At 49.9% G+C, this 15,664-nt stretch overlaps 1 protein-coding gene across 4 annotated transcripts in view; it reads right to left on the reverse strand.

The window, feature by feature from the left end:
* Positions 1-15,664, reverse strand: part of MDGA1 (MAM domain containing glycosylphosphatidylinositol anchor 1) — a 140,066-nt gene that overhangs the window by 35,118 nt on the left and 89,284 nt on the right. For all 4 annotated transcript variants that reach the window (XM_027454015.3, XM_027454014.3, XM_013108791.5 and 1 more), the window contains exon 10: positions 14,933-15,084. In XM_027454015.3, coding sequence (XP_027309816.2) covers positions 14,933-15,084 — 152 coding nt within the window. The remainder of the gene's footprint in view (positions 1-14,932; positions 15,085-15,664) is intronic.

Genomic DNA, 15,664 nt, shown 5'->3' on the forward strand with positions numbered 1-15,664 from the left:
GGAGACGAGCCATGCTAGCTGAACCTTACTAGCTGAACAGTGTTCGGTGTACGAAGGCAGCAAGGATGTTTCAAGAAAACCATGGGAAAAATATCCTTGTCAAAATCACCACCACTGAAAATGATGAATTATGTGTCAGCAACACTTCCCTGCTACAGTCATGCTTGCTTGGCGGGGGAAGGACAAGAACAAAGATTGCATTGTAAAGATACAGTTCCCTGCCTGCTGTTGTGCAGTGCCTAGATCCCTGTGGCAAGATTTGGTCCTGCTGTGTTGTTCAGGAACTGGTCCTGGTAATAAGACCTCTGGTAGGGCTTTCCATGGCCCTATGTTCACTTCCCAGTCACTCAGCCTCCCACTGATGTATCCTCTAGGCTGACAGGTTTAATTGCCAAGGCATTTCTTCTGATAGCTGGGCCCAGGGATCATCATTAAGTCTGTAGTTATGGGACTGAAGCAGGGTTGCAGGGAGGAAGGTTTACAGCAAATCCATCAGTTAGGAGTGTGAGGCAAGACTATGGAGCAAGGCCATGGCAGGGGTGGAGGCCATCAGCAAGGCAGGGCAGGGGAGGGATACAGACAGAGCACCTGGGAACAGCAAGCACATGCAATCCCTCCTCTGCTTGCCTCCAGCCCTACCATACGTGACTCTGAGTTCAAAATGAGAAGCAATGACTGCCTCTGAAGCGCTCACAGTGCCAGAGCCCCGTTCTTTTCCATCATGGTCAGGACCCAAGACCTCACTTGAACTGGGTGGATGGAGCTCCCAAGCAAAGGGCAGGGCTTGAACAGATCCTGCCATGGTACTCCAGGGTCCCCTGTGGTTGCCCGTGGTTCTTACAGTGCACAGCAGCTTTGTAGCTGCCTTGAACAGATCAGGGTGTAAGTTGCTTGAGGAACTGCTTTTGGCACCCTCCTCCCCTGGAAAAAGGGCCAGAGAACTGGGAACTGCTCCGGTGCCTTCCTCCATCACCATCCCTCCCAGGGATCAGTCCCAGTGGGCAGGAGCAGGGCAGTGCCTCAGGGAACCAAGCAAGAACTTGGCACCGGGATACTGTCAGGATCCATTCGCATCAACAACGCCCCATCTGCACGCACGCAGGCTGGGTGCTGATCCAACTGGCATGCCTACCGCCCAGCCCTTCCATCTGCCAGCCCGCGGCACTGCTGCTCTGCCAAGCGAGAGTGGAGCTGGCTCTCGGCAGCTCCGATCTCACCTGGGATCGGTAGCACCAGATCCCCAATTACCTGGGAGGAGAAGAGGGGACACAAGCCAGAAGTAGGGGTTTGGAGCAGTATAGCATGGGGCCCTGACATGGGGCTTTTGGGGTGCAGAGCAGGACCAGGGGGCTGGCAGCAGCTCCTCCTTGCAGACTGCCTCGAGGCCTGGGCGCTGGGAAGGCAGCCCGCAAATAGGAGGGGGTCAGGAGCCATTTCCCTCGTCTAGACATAACCTTTAGAAGAGAAACAAAATGGAGAATCGAAGAGAAGCCTGAGGGTGAGGTTCAGACAGTGCAAATTCCACCTCAGCTGGGAGTTATGTGGAATTTGGGTATCTGAAGCCTCTGGGAGCAAAGTGAAATCACGTACTCTCCCACATCACCTAATCCAGGACACTGAGAAATCAGCCTCCAGTCTGGACTGCAGAGCTCTAGGTTCCCCAGTGAAGTCTATCTGCAGGGACACGTGGGTTTAATCAAATAAATACCTGGCTGCCACATAGGTTTGGCTGTAAATCAGAAAAGAAAAACTGCACCTGTGTCCCCATGGGTCGCAACTGTCCTGCTCCCAGGTGAGACTTGTATCTCCAGGCAATGGGCAAGGCACAGCTGGTGTACTGGACATACCTCCTCCAGCAGCATAGGAAAAAAGTTTTGCGAAGGCAGAGAGAGGGAACAGGCTGGAGCTCAGCATGGTTTAAAAGACATGAAATCAGTGCAAGAGAGAACAAAGCTCCAGCCAGCCACTCGCCCTGTGTGCGCAGAGCTGGTGTGGGCTTGCAGTGACTAGTACACGTCCAGTACAGAGCAACATTAGGGTCAAAGACTGGCTCTGCCTCCCCCTCCCCAAACACCCTTTGCCTCCCTGACTGCCAGCAGCAGGTCTTTGCAGAGCTGCATGCATCAGCCCAGCTGGAACCCGTTTTCAATCCTTTCCTCCCATCTCCCACTGCTGCTCTTCTACCTTGCTGCCCTGGTATCTTCTTCCCTCTATCCCCTCTGCAGCCTCTTTCCTCCTTCTGGTCACGCTGGCCCAGTGCTCCAACTTAATACTGCTGTGGTGCAGTTAATAAAGCAGAGGCAGGCACAGAGGATGGTGAAACGCTGGCCACCTTATTAGAGATGCTGAAGCCTCTGTGGAGGATCTCACGCACCAAGCTCATTCATCACCAGGCTCAGGATGCTGCCAGCAGGGCCAGAACAAGAGCACAGCGCAACGCACAGCCTCATTTCTGCCTTCACCTCCTTCCATTTCAAATAATGAGAGGGAGGGGATGGGAAGAGAAAAAACAAACAAACCCACACTGTTTCCACCAGCTGGCTGTGAATATCACACAGGATGCAGAGGTGGGAATGCTCTTGCAGCACGGGTTTGCTAGAAACACCTTACAAAAGACAAAATCAGCCCCAGGTGGGGCATATGTATTCACACAAACAGTATGCAAGCTGTCCCTTTCCCTGTCACTTGTAAGCAATATTGGCAACCAAGGGAGAGCACGCACAAACACTCACATATGTATTTAATGCCTCAAGCCTCCCAGAACAGCAGACTAGGTCTGCCCGTTCTCATTCCTCACCATCACACCCTGTCGGCAGTCCTTGTCTACCCAGTCCCTGACTTATCCTGTGAACTGGTTTGTCATCCACAGAGAGGGCTTGGCCAGCCGAGCCAGCTCATGGTCCAGGAACACACAGCAAGAGCCTCAGAGAGAAAAGCGAGGTGCCACACTACCTCTGCCACCACATTGTGTTCCCAGCTGGGACACCGTCTCAGCAGAAAGGTCCAAAGTACGACACCACCACGCCTAGGCTTTCTGTTTATTACAGGAACAAAGAATGTCCTTTTCAGACTGAATGACATTTAAGCCAGGTACATAACAGCTAGCAGATATAATAAAGCCTAGGCATATTAGCAAACACATCCATCAATAGTTAATGTTGCACTGCTGCCTGGCAAGCCACACGAGGGATTCACAAGAGCACGGTCACCCATGTGTGCTGGGACTCGGTGCGACCCGAGCAGCCATGCACGTGCCCCCACAGCCTGCTGCACTCCAAGCAGCTGCACGCTTGTTTAGGGGAGAAACTGAAATCAGAAAGGAAACCTGTTTCAGCATTGGGCTCCGGGGAATCGTTGCAAACACCAGCTAGAAAAATGTACACTAAAATCGTGCAGATTCCCCAGCAAGCAGATCAGAGCAAAGGAACCGCTTGGCGGGCACCCTGCTTCCCAGCACTCCACTCCTGCTGATCTCTCCTTATTTGTCCCCGTTTTTCAACAACCTTGCTCAGCACACGAGCTCTGCTCTCCAGCACCCTCTCTCAAAATCCTTTCTCCACGCCCTCACCCTCTCTCCCTTCTTTCCTCTGCCTCCTTCCAGTTCCCCTGGGTGCTCCTTCGTTCAGCACCAACCAGAAGGGGTGGCCGCCTGCCCAGTGATGCTCTCACCCCCAGCTAACTGCAGGCATGGGAAGCTGGGGAAACTCCTGGCTCCCGTCCCCAGCCACATGGGCTGAAGACAGAGGAGATGGACACAAAAGTGGGCTGGGGTGACCCGGCAGTCTCACACCAGCTCTTATTTCACTCCCTGTGCATTTCCACAGCACCTCACCAGGAACAATCACACCACTGGTTTTAACACGATGACACTAGCAGCACTTGTGGTCTTCAAGTGGTGACAGCCAGGAAAGATGCTCCCAGACACCCTGCCTTGGGACTGGAAGGGATTGAGCTTTTTTATGGTGCTGGTGGCAACTCCTGAGACGAATGCAGGACTCTGCAATGCAAAGCACCATGCTACTACAGCAGACATGCCTTGCCCTCTATTTCTGCACCAATTGCACCTCCAGAGCTACAGGATCCCTTGCAGAGAGGTATCTTCAAAGAGTTTAGATGCCACAGGCTTCTCAAGATTGGAGAAAAAAAAAAGAGAAAAAAAAAAAAGGAAAAGGTGATGACAGGATTTATGATTACAGTGTCCAAGACTGAGCAAATTGCCCAAAGGCCAGACCCGCAGGTGCCCCATTTGCCTTGAAATGAACAGCAGTTGGGCTGGGACAATGAGCAGAGTTGTCCCCACACAGAGCTTCTCGCATTAAGGTATTTAATCCTCCAGTGGCTACTGCTAAAGAAGGAGAGTCCAGGAGATTAGTTCCATGGGTGAAAATAATATCATAGCAAATTCCTTGGGAAAAGAGAAATTAAAAATGTTCAAAAAACAGAGGCATGAGGAAGGTGGAGACAAGACAACTACTGGACACGAAGCTGCAGGATTTTCCACTGATCCTTCTCTCCCACTTCTTCCCATTCACTCTCTGGCACATGGCAGTGGATTGAGAGTCTGGTCTTTGACATCGCCTTGGCACCACAGGACAGAGCAGAGGAAGATGGGTTTTTCTTGACGTTACATTTGGACACTATGGATTTGATTCTTGCTCTCCGTGTTTAGGCAGAGGGATAAAACCCCTCTGCACTGGCAACATCCTCCCAACTTCCAGGAGTTTAGGAAAGGGAGCAGCATGGCCACCTTCAGGGATGCAGCAGGGGAGGTACAGTGCTGGCTCAGAGTCCAGTCCCCTGGCATCGCAGGGGACTTCTGTTCATTTGTTTTATGAACATATCACATCCCATCTTAAAAGCCATTCCCGTTTGGCCTGCTGCTCCTGCTGGATGGCTGTTCCAGGGCCTGACCGCCCTAATGATCTCATTTCCAGCCTGAATTTATTCACAGGCAGCTTGCACCCAGTTGATCTTGTGACAGTATTGTCCTTTAGCTTAAATGGCCCTTTTCCCTCCCTGCTGCTTGACCCTCTGTTGTTTTCATAGACAGCAATCACATCCCCTTTCACCCTTTGCTTCGCTAGGCTAAGCAAGCAGAGCACTCTGTGCTTCCTCTTGTAACACACTCTCACTTTCCCTGATCTACTCTATAATCCTTTACTGCACGATCCCACTCCCTGGGTATCCCAGCCCTGCATACAGCATGCAGTTGCTCCACTCCACCTTCCCTGGAGGCACCTCGGGCTTCATGTAGGAGTGCATTTGCCCTTTCCCACACCTGCCTCTCACCAGCAGCTCCCTGCAATCAGCTCATTCACCCACATCATGCCTCCACGTCAATCATTTCCTACTGACGAGCTCCCAGCTTGTAGCAGATTCCTCTGCTAGCACGTCCCACGGTCACAACCTTGCATTTGTACTGCTGCATTTCATCCCACCCGACCCACTCAAGTAGTTTTCAGTCTCCCAGATCTTCTTTACAGTATCCTGATCTTTCACTGTGGTGTCATTACCTTCCCAATGGTTATCACACACATATTTCAGCAGCACACACCTAACAGGAGATTCTGATCTGACTGCAAGTTATGAGCCACAGTGAAGACGTCTTCTCCCTCAGCAGGGTAGCTGCCATCTGCAAAAGCAATTTAGGTGAGTTTGGGGTAGTGGAGAAATTTGGTTTGGTTATGGAGACTTACAGTAGCTGTGACATTTCCCTACAATTTCTCATTAAACTTCCTGTGCCTGTTAGATTGGATAGAAACATGTTCCTGGGTTAGTAATTCATCACCACCTTGAACTGAAATGATGTCAAGCATAAACAGCATCAATTAAAGCTCTAGGATAAATTTAAACATGGATTCATTTCCGTTTCCTTGCTTGATGACCAATACTTATTAGAGGTTTCTAGAGCAAATAATCACACTGCAAACAAAATTGGCATCTGCTAGACAAGCACACCGGTGAACTGAAATTCATGCCTACGTTGTTCATCAGTCAAGCACACAGGTTCAGACTCTGGGGTTAAGCAAGCATGAGTGGCCAAAGCAAATCCATTATTCAGTCTAAATGAGGAGTCTTGGAAGGTTTTCTTCCTAGACCGTCCTTAGCAGAAGGCTCCCTTTCTGGGCTGAGACATCCCTAGCTCCAAAGAGAGAAGTAACCACGACCTTCAGTAGCTGCAGAGGACAGCTGGAACCATCCTAGCCAGGAGACAGCCTCTCTCTCTTTCACGCAGGCAATCAGCTGCCCATCCTCATTAGGTGCCGAGAGCAGCAGTTTACAGCTTCCCAGAGAAGCCAAATTGGTGCTGTCATGAATTACTGTAAGTGCTTGTTCCACACTCTTCAATAATGTCTTTCATTAGGGGCTGATCAGAAAGCAATATGTATTTTATTAGCATATGTTCCCCGGTCTAAGAAGAGCAGACCTAATCTTCACTCTGTCAGGGAGACAAAGTGAAAGCCTTAACCGAGGCACAGCATGACTGGCAACGTCATGAGCCATGGCCTGAGTGGAGCATTGCAAGGCTGCGTGTCCTGAGGAGCCCAGGTGCTGGAGGAGAAGAGAGGTAAAACAGCAGCTGAATTTGGGGAGCGGTGGGAAGGGAGGGAGAGCCACACGCTCCCCAGTCTGTGCAAGGAGCCTGTGTTGGGGTCCGTGTGGCCTGAGAAGTAAAAGCAACCCAAATTGTCCCAGCTTCAGTTAAGTTGGGCCCTGAGCCATATTGCCTGTAATACGGTTGAGCCTTACAAGTGAGACCCATGCAACCAACAGGCATTGCCACCTCCCAGGCCCCCTTTAGACTCTGTCAGAGCACACTGTTAGGGCACCTTCACCCTTACAAACCACAGATAATAAACTATGGGGCTATTGCTTACTGGAGCAGAAGCTGCCTTTGGGTGGGACTCCGGGCTTTCCAGTCTGGTACACATAAAGAAGGTACACAGGCAAGTATCATCCCCGTGCCTATGGGCCACCTCTAACACAACTGCATTTGCAATCTTACCTCTAGTAAAGCAGGGGCAGGCAGCACAGCATATGCAGGGAGAGCCATAAAAATCCTTCACGTTTCTCCATGCTGCCTGCACTGGCAGCAAGACTGCATAGGCTTTGTTTCTTTCTGAGGCATGGTCAAAAAATCCTCCTAGTGCATACTCCTGCCAGTTTGTCACCAGCTACGGGAGAGATTACATCTCCTTTCCAAGCCCTTCCCCCTTCACACGCTTTCTCTGCTTATCTCCAACATGCTCTAGGAAGCGAGAGCCAGGAAAAAAGAAAAAAAGAAAAAGAAAAAAGAAAAAGGAAACAAAAAAGGAGATGGAAACAATAGACTGAAGAGGTGGAAAATAAGGAGAGGGAATAGGGAAGGGGAAGGTGTGTAAAGAAAAGACTCCAAAGCAGCAGGAGGAACATGGACTGACTACTGACAACAGACGAGCAGAGTAAATGGGAGGAAGCTACATCACAGACTATCAATAGGGACTCTCAAAAAGACTCAATAACCGGCATGTACCCCTTGAAGCCACTGAAGGAGTGTGGATCAGAGATGCACACAAAGGACTTGCTTTTACCTTTGAGACCTGGCAAGCATTTTTCATCCTGTGCTCAGTTTTGTAAAACAGAAGCCAAGAGCCTGCTAGATACAAACAAGCACGAGGGTGTGAAAACAACATCTCAAGCCTGCAACGCTGATACGAGGGGGTATATTGGTTGGGTGAATGTGATTATCTCTTCTCTCACATTCTCCTTACCCTGAATGAGCACTGAACAGTGGTGTTAGGAGCTAGAGGTAGATGAGATTTTGTAACTACATGCGTTTTAAGAGCATATGAGCCTTTCTAGCAAGATTATTCATACTGTTCTCAGGCACTGTAACTATTCCAAACAGAGCTAAGAGTGGAAAAACTGTTCTAATTATTTCCTTATACCAGGAAAGCTAAACAATAGCCTGCTTTTTCTCTTGCCCAATCAAGTGCTTGAATTGCACTGGGAGCAGTTCTTATGAAAAGTGAATGTTAAAATGAAATCTCAACTCCAACATACCTTTCGAATGGCAAGCCATGTTGTAAAGCTTTTTTATACCCTGTTGTGGGCAGGTTACTTTACTTGGTATAATCCGAGAGGAGAAATGGTAGCATAATCCTGAGGCATGATCAACTTGCCACCACTTATATTGCCATTTTGTCCCCGATTACCTGATTGCAAATGATCTCTGGACCAAGAAAACCATGAATCATAATGAAGAGCAATGTGCGAATGCAAAAAGACGGAATTAGTCAGGCAAATTCATTTCTTAGGCATTGTTTGCGGGCCAAGGGAAGTCTCACTAGCAGAACTGGAAGGTATTTGGCAGGCCTAGGGGAAAACTCATCCCACTGCTCCCAGGTGTTTCCACTGAACTCACCTGACCCACCTGTGCTGTTCAGACCAGTGTTGAGCATCCCTGGCCAGCCTTGCAGGAGCCACCCTGACCCTCCAGCTGACAGGGCTAACAACAACCATGGCCAGGCAGACACCTCCGCCTGCAGTGAGGAAGGGCCTGGAGGAAACTCTTGGAAACTCCATTGGCACAGGGTGGAAGCTCCGCTGTTGCTGACTTAGCCAGTAATGAATACATACATGAAATGAGGAAAAAGCTTCTTGCTTCCCACCCCCTCCTAACATCCCTCTGGGATGAGCCTTCCCCTCCAGCACAGGTAGAGAGGGTCTTGCTTTAGCAGCTGCTCTCGTGGACGCACCCCAAAAGGCGGATTGCTGGGGGTGAAAAGAGGGATGGCTCGGCGTGCTGTCAGCTGCAGTGACTGATGCTGTGTCCCCTTTACAGGCAGGAGAGAACACAGCTGAGGCAGGATCCTGCTCTCTCTGCTCCCAGCTGCCTGTGGTACAGTTATGGCTTTACTCCCCAGGCCCTTCATAACAATCTCATTAAGACTCAAGCAGAGCTTGTCCATCAAATGCTATTGATCAGCCAGCTCTCCTTCCTCCAGAGCGTGGCTGCCACTCAACCCCACCACGTCCCAAACCTCTCCTCCTCTTGCAGCCTAAAAAGGCAGTGTCACCTCTCCCTCCCCTCGCTTTCCCTGGCTTTGCATCGTGATGGCTGTTTGAACCATCTGCTAAACACACTGCCCTGACACACTGGCTTCCTTCTGCAGCCTTTTCCACCTCCCTCAGGGCTGACTTCTCGCAGCATCACGTACGCCACTAGCATAACTGAAGGCAACTGGCTGGAGAGCACAAATGTAATCTGCCTATTCTCACTGCCTGCACAAAAGTTGGAAAAAAAGAAAAAAAAAAAAAAAGCATCAGCAGGGGAGACGGGGGAGTTAGAGCTGAAAAACCACCTCTTCTTGCTACAGAGGGCAGCTCAGCAGGTAGGTGAAATTGCGTTGATTTGACTTTGTCCCATACGACAGCAGCCTGTGATCAGACATCAAACTAGCAGACGGGGCAGGCAAAAAAGAAAAGAGGACTACAGAAGCTTTCCAGCAGGCGTGACTTACAAGCCTTCCCACAACAGAAGGTCTGCTTTGAAATTCAGTTCTGGGCAAACATTGCAAGGCCAAGTCACTGCAGTCCCCAGTCCTGACACCAGTGAGACAGCCCCAGCACAAACCATACCCAGTGACACAATGAATGGTAACGGGATGTGCCTTTTGTCACACCCCATGAGTTTTTTGATCCATGGAGCAGCTAACAAGTAGCCAGGGGCACTATCTGTTTCTTCGTGAGAAACCACGCTCCTCTTCCTCAGGCTGGGACAGTGATGCTGTAGCAGGGAGGAGGAAAGGAAAAGGGGCTTGCACTTCCCTTTTCCATGTGCCCTGTCTATGCCTTGCGCTGACACATCAAACCATGCCGTCCAGTTAAGCAGACTCTCAGCTTCACTCAGCGGGGAGGATTTCTTGGAGGAATCAGCATCACAAGCGCTTTCCATCCTCCAGGTAACACCGGGTGAGCTCTGTACAGCTCACATTTGATCCAGAGCACGATGGCACCCTCCCCAGTTTACCAACCACAACCTCATCCTTTAATCTTATCTTCTAGTATGAAAAGGAGTTAAAAGAACCTCCTAGAGAGCTAAGCTCTCCTAAAGCCTCATGGCATCACCTCCCCGGCTCCTGCAGTGTCCCCCACCTGAAAACACTAGAGGGGGTCACGCAGGATGGGGCCACGAGGATCACAGGGCCATAAGGAGCCTCGGGATGAGGGCTATGGACACAGGCCTATTCACAGCCCCATCTCTGTTACCTTGGTGATGGCAGCGCTGCCCAGACAGCATGCAGCCCCTGGGAGCCAGCAACACGTTAGCCTGTTTGTTTGTAAAACGAGTTCAGCCACCCCTGCCTGTCTTATGCAGAGCTTTCTTCTGTAGCGCTCAGGCAAGCCCCCCTGAAGAAAGAAACAAAGGATCTGGGGAGACCATATAGTGGCCTTACAGTCAGTACCTAAAGGGGACCTACAGGAAAGCTGAGGAGGGACTCTGTCAGGGAATGTAGTTATAGGACAAGTGGTAATGGCTTTAAACTAAAAGAGGGTAGGTTTAGATTAGACATTAGGAAGAAGTTCTTTACTCAGAGGGTGGTGAGGCCCTGGCACAGGCTGCCCAGAGCAGCTGTGAGTGCCCCATCCCTGGAGGTGCTCAAGGCCAGGCTGGATGGGGCTTTGGGCAACCTGGGCTGGTGGGAGGTGTCCCTGCCCATGGCAGGGGGTTGGAAGCAGGTGATCTTTAAGGGCCCTTCCAACCCAAACCAAGCATTGGAAGATGCATCCAGCTTCATCAGGTTGTGCTTGTCATGCATCAAGGGCCACCTACACGGGTTCATCAAGCTACAGTGGTGCCTGAAGGGGGGGAAACAGTAGTGTGAGCTAACTCTGCACTAATGCTTAATGTAGAAGCATATGGCCTCAAGTACGGTTTACTCGTCCTCCCTCTCGAGTCGCACAACCCCTGCTTGGTAAGTGATGAGAGAGCATGAGGGCCGGCCCTGCCCTGCCCTGTCCTGCACGCCCTTGGAGTGGCGGCTGGCTCCGTGCACTGATGAGGCCCCAGGCAGCCAGCAGCTGACAGACGCTGCTGAAGTGGGCTCCGAGGAGAGCAAAAGAATGACTTGGAGGTAGAAATGAAGAGATACAGATCTGCAGCCCGTGGGCCTCGGTGTAAAGATGATCCCACTGGGTTGCAATGGCCGTCAGCAGAGTTAACCTTCTGCCCTAATCACAATCATTAAATTCCTGCTAACGCCCCTGTCCTATGTATGTCCAAACAGCTCTGTTCTCTGTCACCTCCCCTCACGGTGAGCCTGGCTCCCCACCGCCACAGCTCTCATTAACGCTGCTCTGGCTGGCTGATGAGGCGAGTGGCAGCCTGCTCAGGAGCCCAGATGAGTTTTGTGGACAGCAGGGGATGTTTATCCAACATGGAGGGGATGAAAGTACAAACAAAGAGCGGCTGCACAATTACTCGGGCATCGCGTAGGGCCACTCTCATTAAAGACAGTCTCCCTGACATGAATTAATCTGAAGTGACAACCCAGTGAGCTAAATTAGCACATGGGTCCGGGCTTGGCTGGGTGCAAATCGCAGGGGTCTGTCTGCCAGGTAGGGCTGAGCCGGTTCCACAGAGGGGAAAGACAGGAAGGTGTTAAGCTGGCCTTCTTCTGCCCAAGTCTACCCAGGAAGGTGCAGGGGAAACGGCAGCCTCAGGTCTCCTCGAGGGGCACAATGAAGATTAAACTCCCCTTCTGCACCAATACCTTCTCCTTCCTCTTTCTCCTGCAGCCTCAGGTCACAGATGGGTTCCAGCTCATTACGTGCACAGTAATTCTGCCACTATCCCCTGCAACCGTAACCACCAGCCCAGCTCAGATCTTTCCTCCAGGATGCAACCTGCTTGCAGTATTAGATGGCTTCTCATTTCTCTTTAATGTTAGAGCAGAGCTCTGGGAGGGGATAAAATACACAGAGAGAAACAAGCAACTTAAAAGGCTTTTTATTTTTTAAGCAAAGATCTGGTTTGAGGAGGCTGCTTTGAATCCCCAAGCAACGAAAAGCATTTTCAGTTGGAGTGCAGTGGCTCAGTGCCTTTCCATGCTACAAGAGCATAGGGAAGAAAAAAGCTGACCAAGCAATCACCCCAAAGCCTTCTGGATCAGCCCACAACCAAATGACCCAAGGCTGTGGACTCATTAAGTTCGCTGGCTACAGTGAAGTAAGACAGACGGCATTTGGAGCAGTTGCCTTGGAGCAAGAAAGGGAAAACCTCCCAAACCCCCAGAACAGCCATCTGTGAGCTCCTGCAGCTCTTCAATGGGGAAGTTTTCCCTATGGAATTGGCACTCGACACTACGCCACTGCCTAGCCCACCTGACTGATGCACTCCAGGAAATCACAGCCTATTTACCAAGACACACAACAAAGGCTTTACAAGAAGCTTGCTCCACAATGCTATCGTATGTGCTTTGCCTGGGTCAGTGGCTCCAAGCTGTCAGGCTGTTTATTAGGTTTTAATCTAAGGTTAATTCTTATTCTACTGGAACTGGTGCGTCTGCTGTGACACTCAGCCTGCGCCATGGTGCTGGGAACAATCGGCTCCTATGGAAATGCACCTGTCTGTGTTGCTGGAAGCCCCCATGCATTACTTAAGAAACCAAATTCCCCCAGACTGCTTGCAAACCCCACAGGAATGCCCAGCCAGCCAGTGGAAGCTGTTGAACAGGGAGAGTTGGAAGAGCACAGCACCAACCAATTAATAAGCAGCACTTTTGCTCTCACCCAGCCCCGTTTTCAGCAGCTGCAGCAAACAAATTTAATTCAAGGGTTCCCAGGTGCCTTGCAAAGCATTCTGCGACTTAGGGATCTTCACATTACATATGCCAAGAGCTCTTCAAGCAAACTGGGGAGAGCAAAAGGAAAACCAGCAAAGCATGTCACCGTCAGCGGGCATCCCAGCTGGCTGCTCTTTGGATATCAGCTCAGCAATAGTTAACTTCCCCCCAGACAGCCCCTCACCACCCAGCAGGTACCCTGAGAGGTGTGCAGTTCGATTTTCCTTCATCCTTAGGATACAGAAGAGCACTTGGCCATGGAGACCAGTGAGCTCCCACAGGGCTGGAGGAGGAGCTGGCTGGGTAAGCTTTCATCAACTTGATGACGACAATAAATCAATAAATAAATCAACTACCTGTAATGTCGTCGTCCCTCCTCCCCCCCCCCCCCCCCCCCCCCCCCCCTTTTTTTTTTTAATCTGGGGAGAATATCCACTTCAATCCCAGCTCTCTGGGAGGGTTTTTGTGCCACCCCAGCTAGAACCTGGAAGCCATTGCATCCAGCGAGGATGGTGCACAGGCAACCAGTGGCTCTCCATGAGACGCAAGTGGCTTTGTAGGAGGGCCAGGAGACAATATCATGAACACCCTTTCCCGACTGTTTCCTGCTTGTGCTCAACAGAGTTTGGTAACAAATCTCCCCTGCTGCTTCCTTTCTCTGCTGTCCCTTATTCAGATTCAAGCCACCAAGATGGGAACTGCAGCCATTTCTAAGAGCCTGCCCATACATGAGATTGGATTACAGCAGGGTCACAGTACAACACTCCTCCAAAATACACCACTCAAGAGTCAATACGATGTAGTGCTGCTGCACAAGAAACATTAACAGCAATAACTGACAGGGTGTGAACAAAATCAAAAGGTTTAACTTTCACGGGCACTCAGCTTCCTTTATGTCATAAAGCAGAAATGTGGCTTTTCCTTCTCTTAATCCCTTTCAGGAGAAGCTGAATGAGGACAAGATCCAAAATTACTTTTAGGCACTATGCAAGAGGAAAAAAAACTCAATATCACTGGAGAAAGATAAAAATCACAAATTAGTTTGTTGAGTTTCTGTGCTGATAATAGCAAAACTTGGCTAACGGGGAAGGGGTACTATGACAAACTGCCTTCATTATTAGAGGCTCCCCTGTGTCCTGCATTATTATTAAGCACTGACAATGTGCTCTGCGCTGTATGAATAACAAACAAAGGCTGTCCCACCCCAGAGAGCTCACAAGCAAACGGAGACATAAAACTGAAGCCTACTGTGCAGAACTAGAGGAGAGAGACACTGGGATCTTTTTAATTATTTTGTTTTCTATCTGCAGTAAACAAACTTCTTACAAAATGCATTTGCTTCCAAGCTACTACTGAATGGCAAGAACCGCCAATTTTAAGTGTCCCCGTTTTTAAAATGTGTTGAATGCAGGCACTTTGCTGAGCTTGGATGAAAGTACATGGCAATCCTGTTAGGTTAATGTGCTCTTTAGAAACATCAGACTCTTACCTAACCTTCTCCAACCAGTGATCTCTTCAATGTTCCCTCAGTTCACTCCGCACCCCACCCGCCCCAGCTCTGGCGTGATTTCTGTTCAGATTCAGAAAACCTTGAAACCCACTTCTCTTCCCCTGCAGAGTTTATATAGTCCCAATAGCTTCATTACTGAGACAGTATGAAAGCCCTTTTGCAACACAAACAGACACTGACTTTTTCCTGCAGTTCCTGCCTGGAGAGCTCTTCAGCTTATTCCCTTTATTTCATACAAGTGGGGAGGGTAGAATTCCACTTGCTTGAATCTTTGGCCTATAAAATCTCTAAAACTTACTAATGACTGTGGGCTTTTGTTCATATTAAAACCCCCTTCAGAACACTGAGCATTAACAGTCCAAGGGGAGGCAGTGGGGCTTTGAAAGCTCTCGATTGTACCCAACACCTGACTTAATGAACACTGAGCTGTGTACTCAGCCTGTCTCTCCCATTCAGCGGGGAAGGCATAAGTCTATCAAGGTCTGGCAGTTTCCCCAACTACAGCTCTTAATCAGCAAGGAGGCATTGATGGAGCTGCTTTCTGAGGTTCTCTTCCCAAGAGCACGCACTGAGGCTCCAGAAGAGCAGACCTTACCTGCCTGACTTCCAGGCGATACTTGAGGATGGGATCCACAGCATCAGGCTCCTTCTGTGTCCACTGCAAGATGTAAGAGTAATTCTTGGATTGCTTCTGGCTCAAGGTGGGGTTGGGAGTATCATAGTAAAACTCTGGGCTGTAAGCTTTTGCTGAAGGAAAAAAACAAAAGGAGGAAAGTAAAGAGTGGGATGGAAGGGGAACATAAATTACAAAGAGATGCGGTGCGAGTGGAAGGGGACTGCTCACCCAATTTGCTTTTGACATGGCAAATCCCTTTAATATTCCACCTGGAGTTGCATTGACATGCTAAACTGTTCATGGCATCTTTCTCTGTGGATCACTACTACTTTCCCAGCCTAACCTACTGGGAGGGTTCATAGACCCACAACACCAGTGGGGCATGACCAACACCCAGCTGGGGAACAGCTTCAGTACTCCAGCTGGAACCAGCTCTCATATTTGTCTTGCTTTTGTAGTTTGGATTGAGGTAACGACTTTAAACTGGCACTTCTCCTCTTTCATCTGCTGCTTCACAGAGTCCCCTGCTAACAATCCCTGAAGAAAGATCATTTGGCCAGTAGGTCATAGGAAAAGCATTATTTATCGCACAGGGACCACGGCATTTAAAAGGAGACCTTGCTCTTTCTGCATCTCCCCTGCCCTGGCAGCACAGTGCTCCAGCCTCTTTGTAACGTGACGGTCACCTCTGCAGCAAAGGGGATGCTGACC

The sequence above is a fragment of the Anas platyrhynchos genome, chromosome 3, assembly GCF_047663525.1.
Source record: "Anas platyrhynchos isolate ZD024472 breed Pekin duck chromosome 3, IASCAAS_PekinDuck_T2T, whole genome shotgun sequence".
Classification (NCBI taxonomy): domain Eukaryota; kingdom Metazoa; phylum Chordata; class Aves; order Anseriformes; family Anatidae; genus Anas; species Anas platyrhynchos.